The sequence below is a fragment of the Meles meles genome, chromosome 18 (assembly GCF_922984935.1).
Source record: "Meles meles chromosome 18, mMelMel3.1 paternal haplotype, whole genome shotgun sequence".
NCBI classification, from domain to species: Eukaryota; Metazoa; Chordata; class Mammalia; order Carnivora; family Mustelidae; genus Meles; species Meles meles.
The window spans coordinates 45,804,234-45,818,612 of record NC_060083.1 but is presented as its reverse complement, the minus strand read 5'-3'; the positions used below and the strand labels follow the sequence as shown (position 1 = coordinate 45,818,612).

Below are 14,379 nucleotides of genomic sequence, written 5' to 3'. Positions count from 1 at the left end.
ATGAGGAACCTGGTTCTCAGGGAGGAAACTATTTTCCAGTTCGTCTTCCTCTTAGAAGCTGGGCTGCGTGACCCGATGCCGCAGCAGCCTGGTCTGTCGGTACATTATGGACTTTGAGATTGAGGCAGTTCCCCCCACGGAGGGAATGAATGCCTTTAGGGCCCTGGGCACAGAGCCCAACCCAGGGAGCTGCCTCATTGTGGTAATTCTTATCTTCGGGCCCTTCCAATGCAGCCCTCAACTATAGCTTGGGAGACTGTCCCCCCAGCCCCTCAAGCCCACCTCACGGTCTCCTCCCAGAAACCTCTGGATCCTCGCTGGGGCTGCCCCCCATCCCATCCTGCTGGTCCGCCTGCCAGAGCTCTGTCCCCCTGGGGCCACACACAGCAGGTCCTGATCCTTGTGCTGATTCACTCCTCCCATCCAGGCCTTCTGCCTCCTGCAGGAGAAGGGGACACCCTCCTGGGTTAAAGTAACAGCTTCTCCCATTCTGAGACCGGTGGGGTGATCTGGAGATGAACTTCCAGGTGAGGGCAAGGACTGATGCCAGCAAGTCTCCAGGAAGCCAGAGCAGCCTTTGGGGCTGGCAGGTGGCAGGTGGCAGGGTAGAGGAGTCAGGTCTTTCCTGGAAACCTAGACAAGGGGCTGGGATCTGAGCAGCCACGGGACCTTGTCATTGCCTGCTGACCTTCAACTCCAGCTCTGCCTCCCACCTGCTGGGTGACTTGGGCTTATTTCTTTGACCCTGAATGTGATAGAGCGACCGTAATCACCTCCTGAGGATTTGGGGAGGACCGAATGTGCTGACAGCCCTGTGGAAAGTCACACACACACACACACACACACACACAGTCGTTCCTTAATAAACCCTCGCTTCCTTCTCCATCACACCTATGTTTGAAAGAAGTTTGGGGCACCTGGGTGGCTCAGTTGGTTAAGCGGCTGCCTTCAGCTCAGATGGTGATCTTGGCGTCCTGGGATCCAGCCCCTCACTGGGCTCCCACCAGCTCAGCAGGGAGTCTGCTCTCCCTCTCCCTTGGGTTCCCTCCACATACACAACCCCTCATGTTCTCTCTTTCTCGCAAATAAATATATAAATAAGATGTTTTTAAAAAGAATTTTTACAACCAAACTGCATTGATTCAGGACCAAGGAATTCATTTTCCTGTTCTAATTTACAAAATCCACGATACAAAATGTGGCCTTGCAGGAGGGGGAAAAAAAGGAATCCAGCCAAACCAAGACAGGAGCTCAGGTCCTCCAGACCCTTCCCAAGCTCCTCTAGGGGGCAGGTCCGGGGCCCACAGCTAAGGACACCCTGCTCCAGCCCTGGGAGGCAGAGGTCCCTGAGCTGGGAGGTGTGAGAAGAGCTGGGCCCTGCCAGTGGTCTGGCCATTGTCCTGCCTCGCTGTAGGTACGTGGAGTACCCTTCCCACCCTGTGCCTTCTTCTGAACTTGAGACACCCCCCAGGGACAGCCATGCCGAGTGGCTGGTGCATGGCTGATGGAGAGTTCAGGGGTTGGAGCCCAGCTCTTGTCAAGGGCAGCAAGTAGCCAGGTTGGGTGGTGGAAAGGGGAGGACAGCTTGGGTTGTTGACTCATCGACCATTAGAGCTGGGAGGATAATGAGCTTAGAGACCTGGGAGCAGAATGGAGACAAGAAGAATTACGACAGTATTTTGAATGCCTACCCTGTGCCAGCTCACTGAGTTCTTGGAGCTACACTGCAGGGTAGTGGTAGTTATGAGGCCTTTTCCAGGACTGCTCAGCTCCAAAACAGGGGAGTCAGGGCTGAGTCCAAGTCATTCAGATCCCAGAGCTTTTGCCCAAAGCACCAGGCTCCACTAGAAGCTGACACCAGCTCAGCTCGGTCTGCCCTCCCCAGCTCTTCCAGCCTACTGAGCGCCCCTGTCCCTTCTCCAGGCAGACCCCACAGGGGCCAAGAAATATCCACTTCAAGGTGCTGGGACAGGTCACTTGACTCCTCCAAGACTCAGTTTCCTCATCTGTAAAATGGGTACACAGCAACCTCCGTGTGCCCTCTCCACAGGTATGCGAGGTTCAAACGGAATGATGGGTGCCAAGAGGCCTTGTAAACTAGCACAGGAGAACTGAGAGGAAGCCTTTTTAGGACATCAAAGGGGTTCCTCTTGTTCATCTGATGATCTATCCCTGAAGCGCCAGGCCAGGGCCTAGGTGAGAAAATGACTCTCCCCAGACAGCTCAGAGAGGTGAAGTCACAGTCACCTCCTCCAGGAGCTGAGGGGGAGCAGAGTGAGGCAGTGGCAGGGGAGGTGGGAGGGGCGGAGGGAACTGCTCCCCCCCCCCCCACATCACCCTTTCCGGGTCCTAAGTCCCTTTCACACCTCTCATGTGTCTTAACTGCTCAGGAGTCCCAAGAGGGAAGCAGGACCAGGAATGTTATTCTACCATAAAGAAGAAGGAACAGAGGCTCAGAAAGGAGACAAAGTCCTCCAACAAGTTAGGAGAGAAATCTGTATGCATGCGCGCTTCTGGAGACTTTGACTTAATCTTTAATGCCAGGATGGTTGGTGGTGTACTTCGTTTCAGTGTTTTAAAGAGGTGGGTCCTGGGGTGCCAGGGTGGCTGAGTTGGTTAAGCGTCTGCCTTCAGTTTAGGTCTTGATCTCAGGTCCTGGGTTAGAGGAGAGTTGGCTTCTCCATCTCCCTTCACCCCTTCCTCTGGCTGTGCACTTGCTTGCTCTCGCTCTCTCTCTCAAGTAAATAGATAAAATCTTGGGTTTTTTTTTTTAAAGATTTTTAATTTATTTATTTGACAGAGAGAGAGACCACAAGTAGGCAGAGAGGCAGGCAGAGAGAGGGGGGAAGCAGGCTCCCCGTTGAGCAGAGAGCCCGATGCGGGACTCAATCCCAGGACCCTGAGATCATGACCTGAGCCAAAGGCAGAGGCTGAACCCACTGAGCCACCCAGGCACCCCTCAAATAAATAGGTAAAATCTTTAAAAAATTAAAAACTGGGTCCTGCTAATTTTTCTCAAAGGTTCCATTGTGCCAGGTTTTGTACGAGGTTCCCCTTCAATCTTTAACGTAACCACCCCAGGTAGCTACAGTTATGATCCCTGCCTTACAGTGAAGGAAGACAGACCCAGAGAGGTTCAGCAAATATCTAAGGCCATGTAGCTGGGAAGGGGTGAAGCCAGAAATTGAATCCAGTCGGACCCAGAGCCTGTGTTTGTGCCCATCACAATATTCTTCCCCTGGAAGCTACTAGGACATCCCCGGCCCTCATCTGGGCACTTCCTTTCATCCCAACCCGCTCCAGCCTCCCTCAGCTCCTCCCCATGGGTGCTCCTGACCCCCTAGTTCTCCTGGTTGGTCTCTGGGCCAAGTTCAGGCCCCCTCTGTCACGTGATCTGTTGTCTTGCTCGCAGGGATGTTCTCCCTGTCCGCCACTGTCTTATGTACTCATTTGTTTGTGCCTCTTGCAGCAGGGACCTTATGTGACTCATTCTCTGCCGTCTCCTAGTGCCTACAACACTATTTGGCACAAAACACTCAAAAATTGCTAAAAAGAAAAAAAGAGAGAGAGAAAGACTCAGTAAATTAAAAAAAAAAAGGGAGATGTGCACCAGCCAGCCCTTTGGTCCAGGCCTCGCTGGACCAGCTCCTCCTCCTTTTGGCCCCCAGTGACTGGCGCTCAGCTCTGACGGGGCCTCGCTGGTCCCGTGGCCAACATTCTCCAGATAGCACTGGGGGCTCTGAGAAGCAGAAGCCCCCCAGAAAGCCATGTTACTACAAGGGACTGGACCGTGCCTGGTGAGCTCACGGTCCTTTCTGAGGTTCGGAGTCGAATCTGATCCAAAGTCTGCTTTTGGTCACCTATGTGTTGTATTCTAACAAATCTTCAGAAAAGAAATTCAAAGATAATATAATTTTCCTATGCACAGTGTTTTTAGACATTTATAGACAATTCAGAGTGGGCTATAGAGGAAAAGTAAAAAGAAAGGAATTTATAATAAAATAATATTTGGGGCGCCTGGGTGGCTCAGTGGTTTAAGCCGCTGCCTTCGGCTCAGGTCATGATCTCAGGGTCCTGGGATCGAGTCCCACATGGGGCTCTCTGCTCGGCAGGGAGCCTGCTTCCCTCTCACTCTCTCTGCCTGCCTCTCGCCTACTTGTGATCTCTCTCTGTCAAGTAAATAAATAAAATCTTTTAAAAAAATAAAATAAAATAATATGCTTTCTGTATGTGAAAGCTCAGGCTTGACCCCACGAGAGAACAGGAGCTTGCAAGTGCCCACGACTCACCGGCACAGAGAACCGTGAAGGTCCCCAATCTCCCCTCGGTGCTGGAGTGTCCTGTTAGCGACTCAGCTCACATGGGCCAGGAGGCCACTGAGAAAAGATTTTCCAAAACGGTGAATTATCTCTGATGAAGTTCGAATGGAGACAAAGTCAAATCTTCTCTAGGATTGCAGGGTAGTTTTATTTCTGAGAAATTCAACATATTTTAAAACAATTTTTTTTTAAAAGCTGTGGGTGGGATAGAGAGCTAGCCTCCCGGTCAGATAATTATGAACGTGTTTCTAATGTATGTGGCTGGCTAGAAAGACAAAGGAAAACTGAGTGGCGTGCGGGACAGTTATTTGTTGTGTCAGGGTGTCCTATACTTTAAAGGACATTTAGCATCCCTGGCCTGCCATCTGTCAAACGCCAGGGGCCCCCGGTCGGTCTCGTGACAACTACAGACTGGCCTCCTACATTTACAAGACGTCCTCTAGGGGGCGGTAGCGCTCCAGTCGAAAACAACGAGCGGGCACCGGCTCCCTGCTTTTTAATTTAACTCTGTCTTTGAGACTGTTTTGTATCATACTGTGGAACTCTGCGTCTCTTTCCAGACTGGGTGGTGATTGTCGTGTAGAGGTACTGTCACTCAGGTCCCTCTGGATGGCATACCGCTGTTACAAACAAGGCTACAAGGACTGCAGAGCTGGGGTGTCGTTTCACACCTGTGGAAGCCCGTCAGCAGAGGAATTCTTAGAAGTGGCCTGGCTGGCTCACAGGGATTGGGCATGTGGAATTTTCACAGTTACAGCCAAATCTGCCTTCCGCGGAAGTAGACGAATCTACATTCCCCGAGCAGAGCAGGAACGAGCCCGGCCCAGAGCTCTGGGAGTCAGGCTGGGGGTGAACGTGGAGGGAGACAATTCTGGAAGGTCTTAGTCAGGACCCTTCCTCTCTGGGGGCCGCCTCCTCAGACCACATCCAGGGGCCCCTCAATGAAGCCTTCGCTGTTCAGAAACTCCCCAACCCACCTCTCAGGCCTGGGTGGTGAGAGGGAGGGTAGGTGAGTAGAGATGTCCTTTCCCAAGCAGTTTGATCCTAGCTATTATGGGTATCTTTTTAACCCTTAAAAAAAAAAAAAAAAAAAAAAAAAAAAAAAAAGGACAGCTTTGTTGCTTTCTGATTCTTTAAGTATTTCAGAGGGAGAAATTTCTTTCCCCACCAACTTTTTTTTTTTTCCACAACTTTTTGTTTTGAAAACTAAAAACTTCAGACAAATTGCAAGAGTGGTATAATGAGCACCCATATACCCTTCACCTTGATTCACGCATTGTTCACATTTTGCTACACCGGCTTTATCTCTCTCTGTTTTGCCGAACCCTTTGAGACGAAGTTGCAGCCACTCAGCCCTAAACACCTTAGTGTGCATTTCCTAAGAACAAGGACATTTTCTGGCAAAACCACAGTCTTGTTATCACACTCAAGAAATTTAACCTTGATGACGTAAGATCTACTGTGCAGGCCTTATTCCGTTTTCTCCAGTTGGCCCAATAAAGTTTTCTGTAACTCACCCGCACCTCCCTGCCCTCAAGGTCCCATAAAAAATCTGACTTGAGGGAGGCCTGGGTGGCTCAGTCGGTTAAGCCGCTGCCTTCTGCTGAGGTCATGATCCCAAGGTCCTGGGATAAGTCCTGTATTGGGCTCCTTGCTCCGCAGGGAGCCTTCTTCTCTCTCTGCCTCTGCCTGCCACTCTGCCTCCTTGTGCGTTCTCTCTCTCTCTGACAAATAAATAAATATCTAAAAAAAAAAAACCATCTGACTTGGCATTTAGCACTAGGCCGGGAGTTTGGATTTCTCCTCTGCAGCTCGGTGGGCCTGCTGCTGTGGGGCCGGCCTCCAGGAAGGCAGCTCCAGGTGGGAACAGTGCTGGCGGTGAACTCACAGGTGCAGGCGGGGTCCACGAGAGGAACCTAAGCCCTACTCGAACCCCACACATGTCTTTCTAGGCCCTGGGGGTGCAAGCTGGGAGTGGGGTTGGGGAGGACACTGTCCTGCCGCTGGGCTTGCTGGGGAAGAATTCAGTCTCACAATAAATTACCTTCCGTTTCTGTCCCTCCTTCAGTGTCAGGCAAGGACTTGTCCATCCGTCCCCACAACAGCTCCTGGGGCTGGTACTGTTTTCTCCCCTTTAACGATTGAAAGGCGTTTCTGTTTTTCCATCTAATGAGGAGGCCAGTGATGGCCACAGAGGGCCACATGCTGCCTCTGGAAGGACCACTGGGCACGTGGTCAGTGTGAACCATGGCCAAGTGAGCCAAGACAGTGGCTGCTTCCTTCTCAGGTCTCCAGGCTTGGGCGTCTCAAGGCTCCTGTTCCCACCTGCAGTCACCATGACCATCCTTAGGAGAGACAGTCATCGGCTCCAGCGGCGCCTCATTGCCCACAGATCACCTCTCCCACCTGCCCAGATGGCTGCCACGGAACTGGGCTTTGGTCACACCCGTGATGCCTCAAGGCATTCCTCTGTGGCAGAAGGCAGGGACTGTGATCTGATCATCTCTGGGGTCCTGACGGGGCCACAGAACCATTTGTCGACTCTTCATGGGGCTTTCACAGACCAGAGTTTAGTTAGGAGTTTGTAAGTTAGGCTGGATGAGTGACATCATCCTTATTTGCAGGTAAGGAAACTGAGGTGTAGCAACAAATCTCAAAGGCATCCTATCGCAAGAAGAAAACCAGAAGTGGAATGCAAGCCCCTTATTCTGCTGTGGGGGGTAAACTGAGGCTCAAAGGTCACCAGACCTGGTTCCTGACCACTACTTTACAGGGCAGGAAGGGGTAAAGGGAATTATTACTCTGCGCCTGCTTTGGAGTCGGAGGTAGGACGAGAACCTGGTTCTCTAAAGGGCCTTTCCAGAACTTTCTGTGATACAGGTCGAGCGGTGGTGTTGGTGTTGGTGTTGGGGGGAATCAATAATAATGATGATGACAATAATAATAGTCACTGAGTGTTTGCCACATGATAGACAAGGGTCCAAACACATTACAGCTACTAACTAATTGAATTCTCAAACAATTCCTGTGAGGTGGGTGCATTATTATCCCCATCAGCTCATTTTTTAAAGGGGGAAACTCAGGCTTCAAGGTGGTAAGACATTTGCTAAAGGTCGCTCAGCTCCTGCAGGAAACAGCCAGGTTCCTGCCTTCCAGCTGCTCTGACCTTGAGGCAGACAAGGGCTGTTACCCTATGGGCTGTATTCTTGGAGTTTTTGAAGCCTGAGGCCCGATTAGATAAAACCTTCACAGGCTGCAGGTCCCCGCAGGGAGCAGAGAACCCCTGCTGAGCGTGGAGTGGCTGGCAGCTCCTCTGGACTCGGGCAATTCTGGGTTTGAATTCTGGCTCTTTCATTTCAGTGACCTTGGGGCGATTGATCTCTTAGGCCTCCATTTTCTCATTGGTAAAACGGAGATTGCGCAGGAGAAGTCTTGGTTCCGTTATACACTAGGAATCACTATGCCCGTGACCCTGTTTCCTCCTCTGTAAAATGGGGAGAGTGGCTGTAGACTGGGAACTGTTCAGGTAAGCCATAACTTTGAGGCTGTGAAAGACCCAAATGGAAACTGGGTTATGGCCTTAACATGCAGTTGATAAAATGATTTTGTGTAATTTCGTACCTCCACTGGATGGGGGAAAGGGAATGCAAAGGGCACCTTCTGTCCTGCCCTTTCGACCAGCGGCCCCTTCACCGGTTGCGGTTTGCACTCTCCCGCCCCCCGAACTTAACTTGGGCTGCCAAGCCTCTCGGAGCCGGAAAGCCAGTTTCGGGGCAAGCTGATGGTTGGCCCCTTAGAATCCACGTGCAAACCTCGCGGGCGCTGAATGGCTGGGCGGCTTAAGCCCGAGAGCCTGGTGACGTCAAAGTCACGGTCTGCCCTTCTTAAAGGCGCAGGCTCGCACCCCGTGTTCGTTTTTCTGTGTTCGGACAAATAATTAGGATCGCACAAAAGTTTTAAAGGCGAGGCAGGTGGCGGGCTTTCAGATGCGGGGCTTGCATGGGAGACAGATTTGTCTCCCTGAGAAGCGCGATCAGAGACGTCAGCGCAGGCTTTAAGCCCACCCGTCGCCCAGGGAGGCAGCTTGGTGCAGGGTCAAGTACCCGGAAGGTTCGAACTCCAGGCACTTAAACTTCAAGCCTCAGTTTCATCTTTTGTAAAAAGGAACCGAATAATAATATACTTCTAAAAGTTTGGGGGCTTAGAAGTAATGTTGTGAGAGTAACCAACGGACAAAATGTCAGACCCCTTCTTCCGTACTCAGTCTTCTCACTGTGCGAAGGAGGAACCCGAGGCCCAAAGTGGTGGTGTCATTTGCCCAAGGTCACAAGGTGGTGGGACTAAGACTAAGTTGAGTCCGGCTGACCCCGGGCTTCCTGGCTTCCTGGCCAACCTTTTCCCTGTCCCAGCCTGGATGGCCCGAGTCGCAGCTCGACTAATCCCAGCGCCCACGGGCGCACGGGACGCAGCGGTCTGCCGACTGGTTTTGGAGCTGCGCCTCAGTGGATCACCTGTAAAATAGGGATAATGCTAATTCCTGTTTGGTAGGTCGCCATTATGTTGTAAAGCCTCAGCTGGGAGTCCGGCGGGTAAATATTTGTCATCACTATCTGATATCCCCGTGGCCTTGGAAGAACTGATTCAAATCCCTGCCTCCTCGCAGATGAGGACACTGAGGAAGAGGCGGGGAGCGCGTTACCCACGCTGGCCCGGCCAGAAAAGGGGAGCGCCGGGACTCCGAGGGCAACGCTCGGCCAGGGCACTGGTGGGATGGAGTTTGTGAGAATACACAGTTAACTGCGGTGCTACCGTCGGTCACGCGCAAAGTGGAGACCCACGACCTTGGTTGGAGCGCTGGCCCGGCCGGGGACCAGCGGCGCAGCGGCAGCGTGGGGAGGTGGGGCGCGGCGGGTTCAGGAGCTGCGGCTGGTGGGCGGGGTCGATGGAACTCCGGGCATGTAGCTGGTCGGCCGGCGGAGGGCGGAGCCCCGCGGCGCGGTCCGGGGGGCGGGGCAGGCTTGGGTGCTTTCAGAGACGGCCTTGGTGCGGGGCGAGCGCGCGCGGACCACAAGCCGGCCGCGGAGCCGCCATGGGCCCGCTGGGTCCCGGGCGTCGCGCAGCGCGAGCACCGGCCTGGAATCAGGTGGGCGGAGCTGGACCGGGGTTGAGGGCCTGGCAGGGGGCGGGGGCGGAGATGGGCCTCCGGAGGTCCCGGGGAACCTGACCCGGGGTTGGGCTGGGGTCCCGGACTCTCGAGACGTCAGGCAGACCTGGTCGTCCCATCGGGCGTCTGCTGCGCGCGGGGCCGGGGTTGCTCCGAGGAGCAAGGGGAAATCCTGTCTTCGCACACCTAGTTCCCGCTCTCTTGGCCGAACCTCCGGCCTCTGTCTTGGGCAGAGACAGCAGAAAGAGATTGCCCTTCCCATCCAGGCCTGAGGGACTGACCCTTCCGGCCTCCGGAGGGTGCGGGAGGGAGGGCCGAGAACCCAGCCTTCAGTTCCGAGAGCGGACGGTCTTTTCGCGGCCATCAGATTTGTTTACACGTTTCACCCATCGCTGGGCCCCACCTTCCACTCCCGGTGACGGGGCACAGAAGTGCCCGCCTCGGGAGTGGGGGCCTTAGAGGGATGGCTCAGCCGTTTGATCGATCTTTGGGTTCTCAGGGCCAGACGGGGCGCTTTCCCCAGACGGGGCGCTTTCCCCAATGAGGGGGAACAGTAATTCCGTGTTGCCCACAAGGGGGAATGACAGCGGACCGTTGTTGTTTCTTAACCAATGAATAACTACCCAAGCTTTCTTCCTATCTGCTCCCAGAAGTGACTTTGTTCAGGTCATTTCACCTCTCTGAACCTCCAGTTCTCCACCTGCAGAGTAGAGCTGACTAAATTGCTTTAAAAGGTAGTTGTGAGGGGGCCTGGGTGGCTAAGTCTGCTAAACTTCTGCCTTCGACTCAGGTCATGATTCCAGGGTCCTGGGATCCCACCCTGATTGGGCTCCCTGATCCTGGTTCTCACTTTCCTCCCGGCTGGTGCTGTTGCTTTCTCTCAAATAAATAAAGTCTTCAAAAATAAAAATAAAAGGTAATTGTGAGGATTGTCTGAGTTCATATTTAGTGGGTGAATTCAGGTAAAGGGCTGAGTCAGATCCCAAAGTGCCCCTGCCTCTTGTCTCCTCTTCTCAGTGGTTTTTGTTTTGTGAGTGGAGGTTCCAGTGGACTTGTTTGTTTTTCAGAATTGAAGCTACAAGATGGCTGACCAGGACCCTGGGGGCATTAGCCCCCTCCAACAAATGGTGGCCTCTGGCACTGGGGCTGTGGTCACCTCCCTTTTCAGTAAGATCTGGGGAGTTGGGGAGGGGGCAGCTGGGGACTGGGGCAGGCCAGAGATTGGAGGCGACTTGGTCCTAGGATAGGGGTTAAGGGGAGGGGTCCTGAAAGGAGCCTTCAGACCTGCCCTCCTCCTCCAGTGACGCCCCTGGACGTGGTGAAAGTCCGCCTGCAGTCTCAGCGCCCCTCGACGGCCAGCGGTGAGTGCCTAGCCATGGAGCCCAGAACGGGCCTGGGCAAAACCAAGATCTTCCAGAGATGGGGTCCCCGGGACAGGTCGGAGGGGGGTGCCCTCCTGACTTAAGGGACTGCCTTGTGTTTTAGAGCTGATGCCTCCTTCCAGACTCTGGAGCCTCCCCTACGTGAAATGTGAGTTCCCCGAACCACAGGGAGCTTGTGAAGGTCCAGGGGATAGAGTAGCCCAGTCTCCCCAGGGGACCTGAGTGCCCACAGCCCTACCACACACTTCCAGGTCCTACCAGCGAACCCTTTGTCCTGAACAAGAATGTCCACCCGGGGACCATGGCCGGTGCTGGCCTCCAAGGGGTGGGACTCACCCCCCTCCCTGCAGGGTTCCAGGGCAGTGTCCTCCTAATACCCTCTTCCCTTCCCCAGTGCCCTCCTCTCTCCAATCCACAGGGAAGTGTCTCCTATACTGCAACGGGGTCTTGGAGCCCCTCTACCTGTGCCCGAACGGCGCCCGCTGTGCCACCTGGTTTCAGGACCCCACCCGCTTCACTGGCACCGTGGTGAGGAGCGGCTGGTCCCCCACCTGGAATCTGGGTGCTCGGGAGGGATTCACATCGGTCGGTGGGAGACCCAAGGAGGAGTGGGTGGTGAAAAGCAAGTAGCAGCAGCCGGGGCGGCTTGGGAAGGGCTCTCTGGCGGAGGTGGTGCCTCTGTGCGGTTTGAAGGGTGAGCAGGAGTCTGTTGGGAGCTAAACGGGCGATTGCACGTGTGCTGGCCTGAGGGGCTCTTGCCTCCCAGCAGGACCCAGGGCTGCGGGTGGAGGGAGGGCCGAGTCCAGGTGGGCCCCATCACAGGGCTCATTCACATTCCTCCTCCCTCCTTGTGGGCTGGTGTCTGTGTGGCCAGGACGCCTTTGTGAAGATCGTGAGACACGAGGGCACCAGGACCCTGTGGAGCGGCCTCCCAGCCACCTTGTGAGTCTCCGAGTCCCGCACATTGCTTTTCCCTGCTTTCCTGCTCCGATCCTTTACTCTCCTGTCATGGTGGCTGGGGCGGGGACGCCTGGGAGGTTGGGAGCCTTTGGGAGTCCCAGCTAACGTCTGTTCATGCTCCCAGGGTTATGACTGTGCCGGCCACTGCCATCTACTTCACCGCGTATGACCAACTCAAGACTTTCCTTTGTGGTCGAGCCCTGACTTCTGATCTCTACGCCCCCATGGTGGCTGGCGCACTAGCCCGCTGTGAGGACAGCCCGGAGCCCTTGATCTCTCTCTGACCCCCAGCTCTGCTGGAGCCTGGTCCTGGCTTCCAACTCTCGTGTCTGGCAGCTTAGGGGTGGAGGGATCTCTTGGGCCCCTAGATCCCGGGAGCGGCGGTGTCTATTGGGTACTGTGAGCTGACCCCTCCCTACTGTTCCCCCGCAGTGGGCACTGTGACTGTGATCAGCCCCTTGGAGCTGGTGCGGACAAAGCTGCAGGCTCAGCACGTGTCCTACCGGGAGCTGGGATCCTGTGTCCGAGCTGCCATGGCCCAGGGCGGCTGGCGCTCACTGTGGCTGGGCTGGGGCCCCACTGCCCTTCGGGATGTGCCCTTTTCAGGTAGGAGTCAGGTGCCAGGAGGTGGGGGAAGGGAGCCTCCGCATGACATACAGGAGGTTTACAGTGCAGTGACTTTGAAGTTGTTTTTCTGGACCTTGGATATCTCATCTGTAAAATGGGTTCAGCGGGTGGGGTAGTCATCCAGGTTTCCAGGAGAAAATTCTCACGGAGGATCTGTCACAGAAACCGGCCCGCCACAGACAGTCTTCATTGTCCAGAGGAAGGGGTCGTTGCATGGTGCGGGGGTGGAAAATGGGAGGTTTGAGGCCACCCTGCTGCCCTTCCTGGCTCTAATGAGCGTTCCCCTACATCCCCAAGCTCTGTACTGGTTCAACTATGAATTGGTGAAGAGCTGGTTGAGTGGGCTGAGACCAAAAGACCAGCCATCCGTGGGCATCAGCTTTGTGGCTGGCGGCATCTCAGGGACGGTGAGTTGATTGGGCTTGGATGAGGCCAGTGCGTGTGGCCTTGGGAGGCCGGAGGGTTGTGGGAGGTGCTCCAGGGAGACGGGCTCGGGTAGCTCCCTGTCGAGGAGCAAGCTCGCCCTGCCTAGTGAAGCCCTAGCTAAGGCTGGCAGAGCTCCGCTGGACACGCGGGAGGGGGTCCTGGGACCGGAGACCAGCTCTCTCCCCACCCCACCAGGTGGCGGCCATCCTGACTCTACCCTTCGACGTGGTGAAGACTCAGCGCCAGGTCGCGCTGGGAGCAGTGGAGGCTGTGAGAGGTGAAGGTTCTGGCTGGTGCAGGGTCGCGCGGGTGGGGGCCCAGGCGGGGTCCTGACCTGGCCATGCCTCATGTTTGCAGTGACGCCCCCACGTGCTGACTCCACGTGGCTGCTGCTGCGGAGGATCCGGGCTGAGTCGGGCACCAGGGGCCTCTTTGCAGGTGAATGTGTGTGTGTATGTGTCCAAGCTCAGGAAGGATTGGGGCCCCCTGGGGTCCTGACCTCTGACCCTAACCCCCACTCCCATTGCAGGCTTTCTCCCAAGGATCATCAAGGCCGCTCCCTCCTGTGCCATCATGATCAGCACCTACGAGTTCGGCAAAGGCTTCTTTCAGAGGCTCAACAGAGAACAGCCTCTGGGCTCTTAGAAGGAACCAGGGGAAAAGGACCCCATCTCTTCCATGGCGGGGGGCGGGGGAGTGCCGAAGGAGACTGAGCCAAGTGCCTTGTCCTCAGCACTGAGGGGAGGGGCCTCATTTCCCGTCCCCCTCAACTACGAGTCCTAGGGGTAGGGGCTTGCCCCGCGAGGCCTGCCCAGGCCCCTTCCCCGAAACAGCTTTCTTCCTGCTGTTTCTCATTCCCAAGCCCCAAGGATAATCACTTTTCCACCACCACCACCCCTACTCCCAAGTTCAAGACCAAATCTGCTATCTGTCCCCTCCCTAGCCACCATTTCCCTGTGTGTTTGCTGTAGCTGGGTCTGCTCCTGGGAGCCACCAAACCCTGGGCCTGGTGTCGTCTGCCCCCGTTCCTGTGAATTCCTTGAATCTAAAGACGATGAACCTCTCTCTAGCGCCTGTGACTGTGGGGCAGGGAGGGGTGGGGAGGGGAGGAGGACTTGGTGAGTGGCTTGCACAGAGGAGGCCTGGAAGGGACCCGGAGGTTGGCTCTGACGACCCAGGCGGTATCCATAGAGAGGACACCCCGCTAACTTAGAGCTGGGTCAGGGTGAGGACCCAGAGTTGAGGGGGTGACGGGTAGTGTTAGAGCCACGGGGGAGGGTGGCAAGACCTCTCCCCACGGATACCCTCCAAGTGACGACAGAGGGAGGATGATTCACTGGCGGTGCAACTTTGGGCCAAAGCTGAATCCCTCAGGATGAGGAAAGTCTCAGAGAACAGGGCCCTGCCAGGGCTGGCCTCCTCTGTCCTGCCCTTGGGCTGTTCAATGTCTTCACTGCTGGGGTCTAATCAAGTTACTAAAAGTGTCAGGTTGAATGGGGCA

The 14,379-nt window shown here is 55.2% G+C and overlaps 1 protein-coding gene across 3 annotated transcripts; it reads left to right on the top strand.

Annotated features, from left to right (window-relative positions):
- The first annotated feature begins 9,081 nt into the window (after positions 1-9,081).
- Positions 9,082-13,942, top strand: SLC25A39 (solute carrier family 25 member 39). 3 transcript variants are annotated; one of them, XM_045985674.1, is made up of 12 exons: positions 9,082-9,216; positions 10,551-10,650; positions 10,785-10,844; positions 10,969-11,013; positions 11,260-11,393; positions 11,740-11,807; positions 11,950-12,074; positions 12,258-12,431; positions 12,750-12,859; positions 13,074-13,155; positions 13,236-13,316; positions 13,408-13,942. In XM_045985674.1, exons 2-12 carry the CDS (start codon positions 10,566-10,568, stop codon positions 13,521-13,523), a joined length of 1,080 nt encoding a protein of 359 aa, XP_045841630.1. In that variant the 5' UTR covers positions 9,082-9,216; positions 10,551-10,565; the 3' UTR covers positions 13,524-13,942. The 3 variants fall into 3 exon arrangements, with proteins under 3 accessions (XP_045841630.1, XP_045841631.1, XP_045841629.1); XM_045985675.1 differs by lacking the exon at positions 9,082-9,216 and adding an exon at positions 9,330-9,462 and having other exon boundaries at positions 11,284-11,393; XM_045985673.1 differs by lacking the exon at positions 9,082-9,216 and adding an exon at positions 9,330-9,462.
- Positions 13,943-14,379: the final 437 nt, after the last annotated feature.

What these genes read in the sequence shown, in the direction of transcription:
- SLC25A39 (XM_045985674.1), top strand. Translation starts at nt 10,566, where the DNA reads ATGGCTGACCAGGACCCTGGGGGCATTAGCCCCCTCCAACAAATGGTG. An exon ending in GGCTGGCGCACTAGCCCGCT is followed by an intron (nt 12,075 to 12,257) that starts GTGAGGACAGCC and finishes GTTCCCCCGCAG; the next exon opens with TGGGCACTGTGACTGTGATC. An exon ending in CACCAGGGGCCTCTTTGCAG is followed by an intron (nt 13,317 to 13,407) that starts GTGAATGTGTGT and finishes CTCCCATTGCAG; the next exon opens with GCTTTCTCCCAAGGATCATC.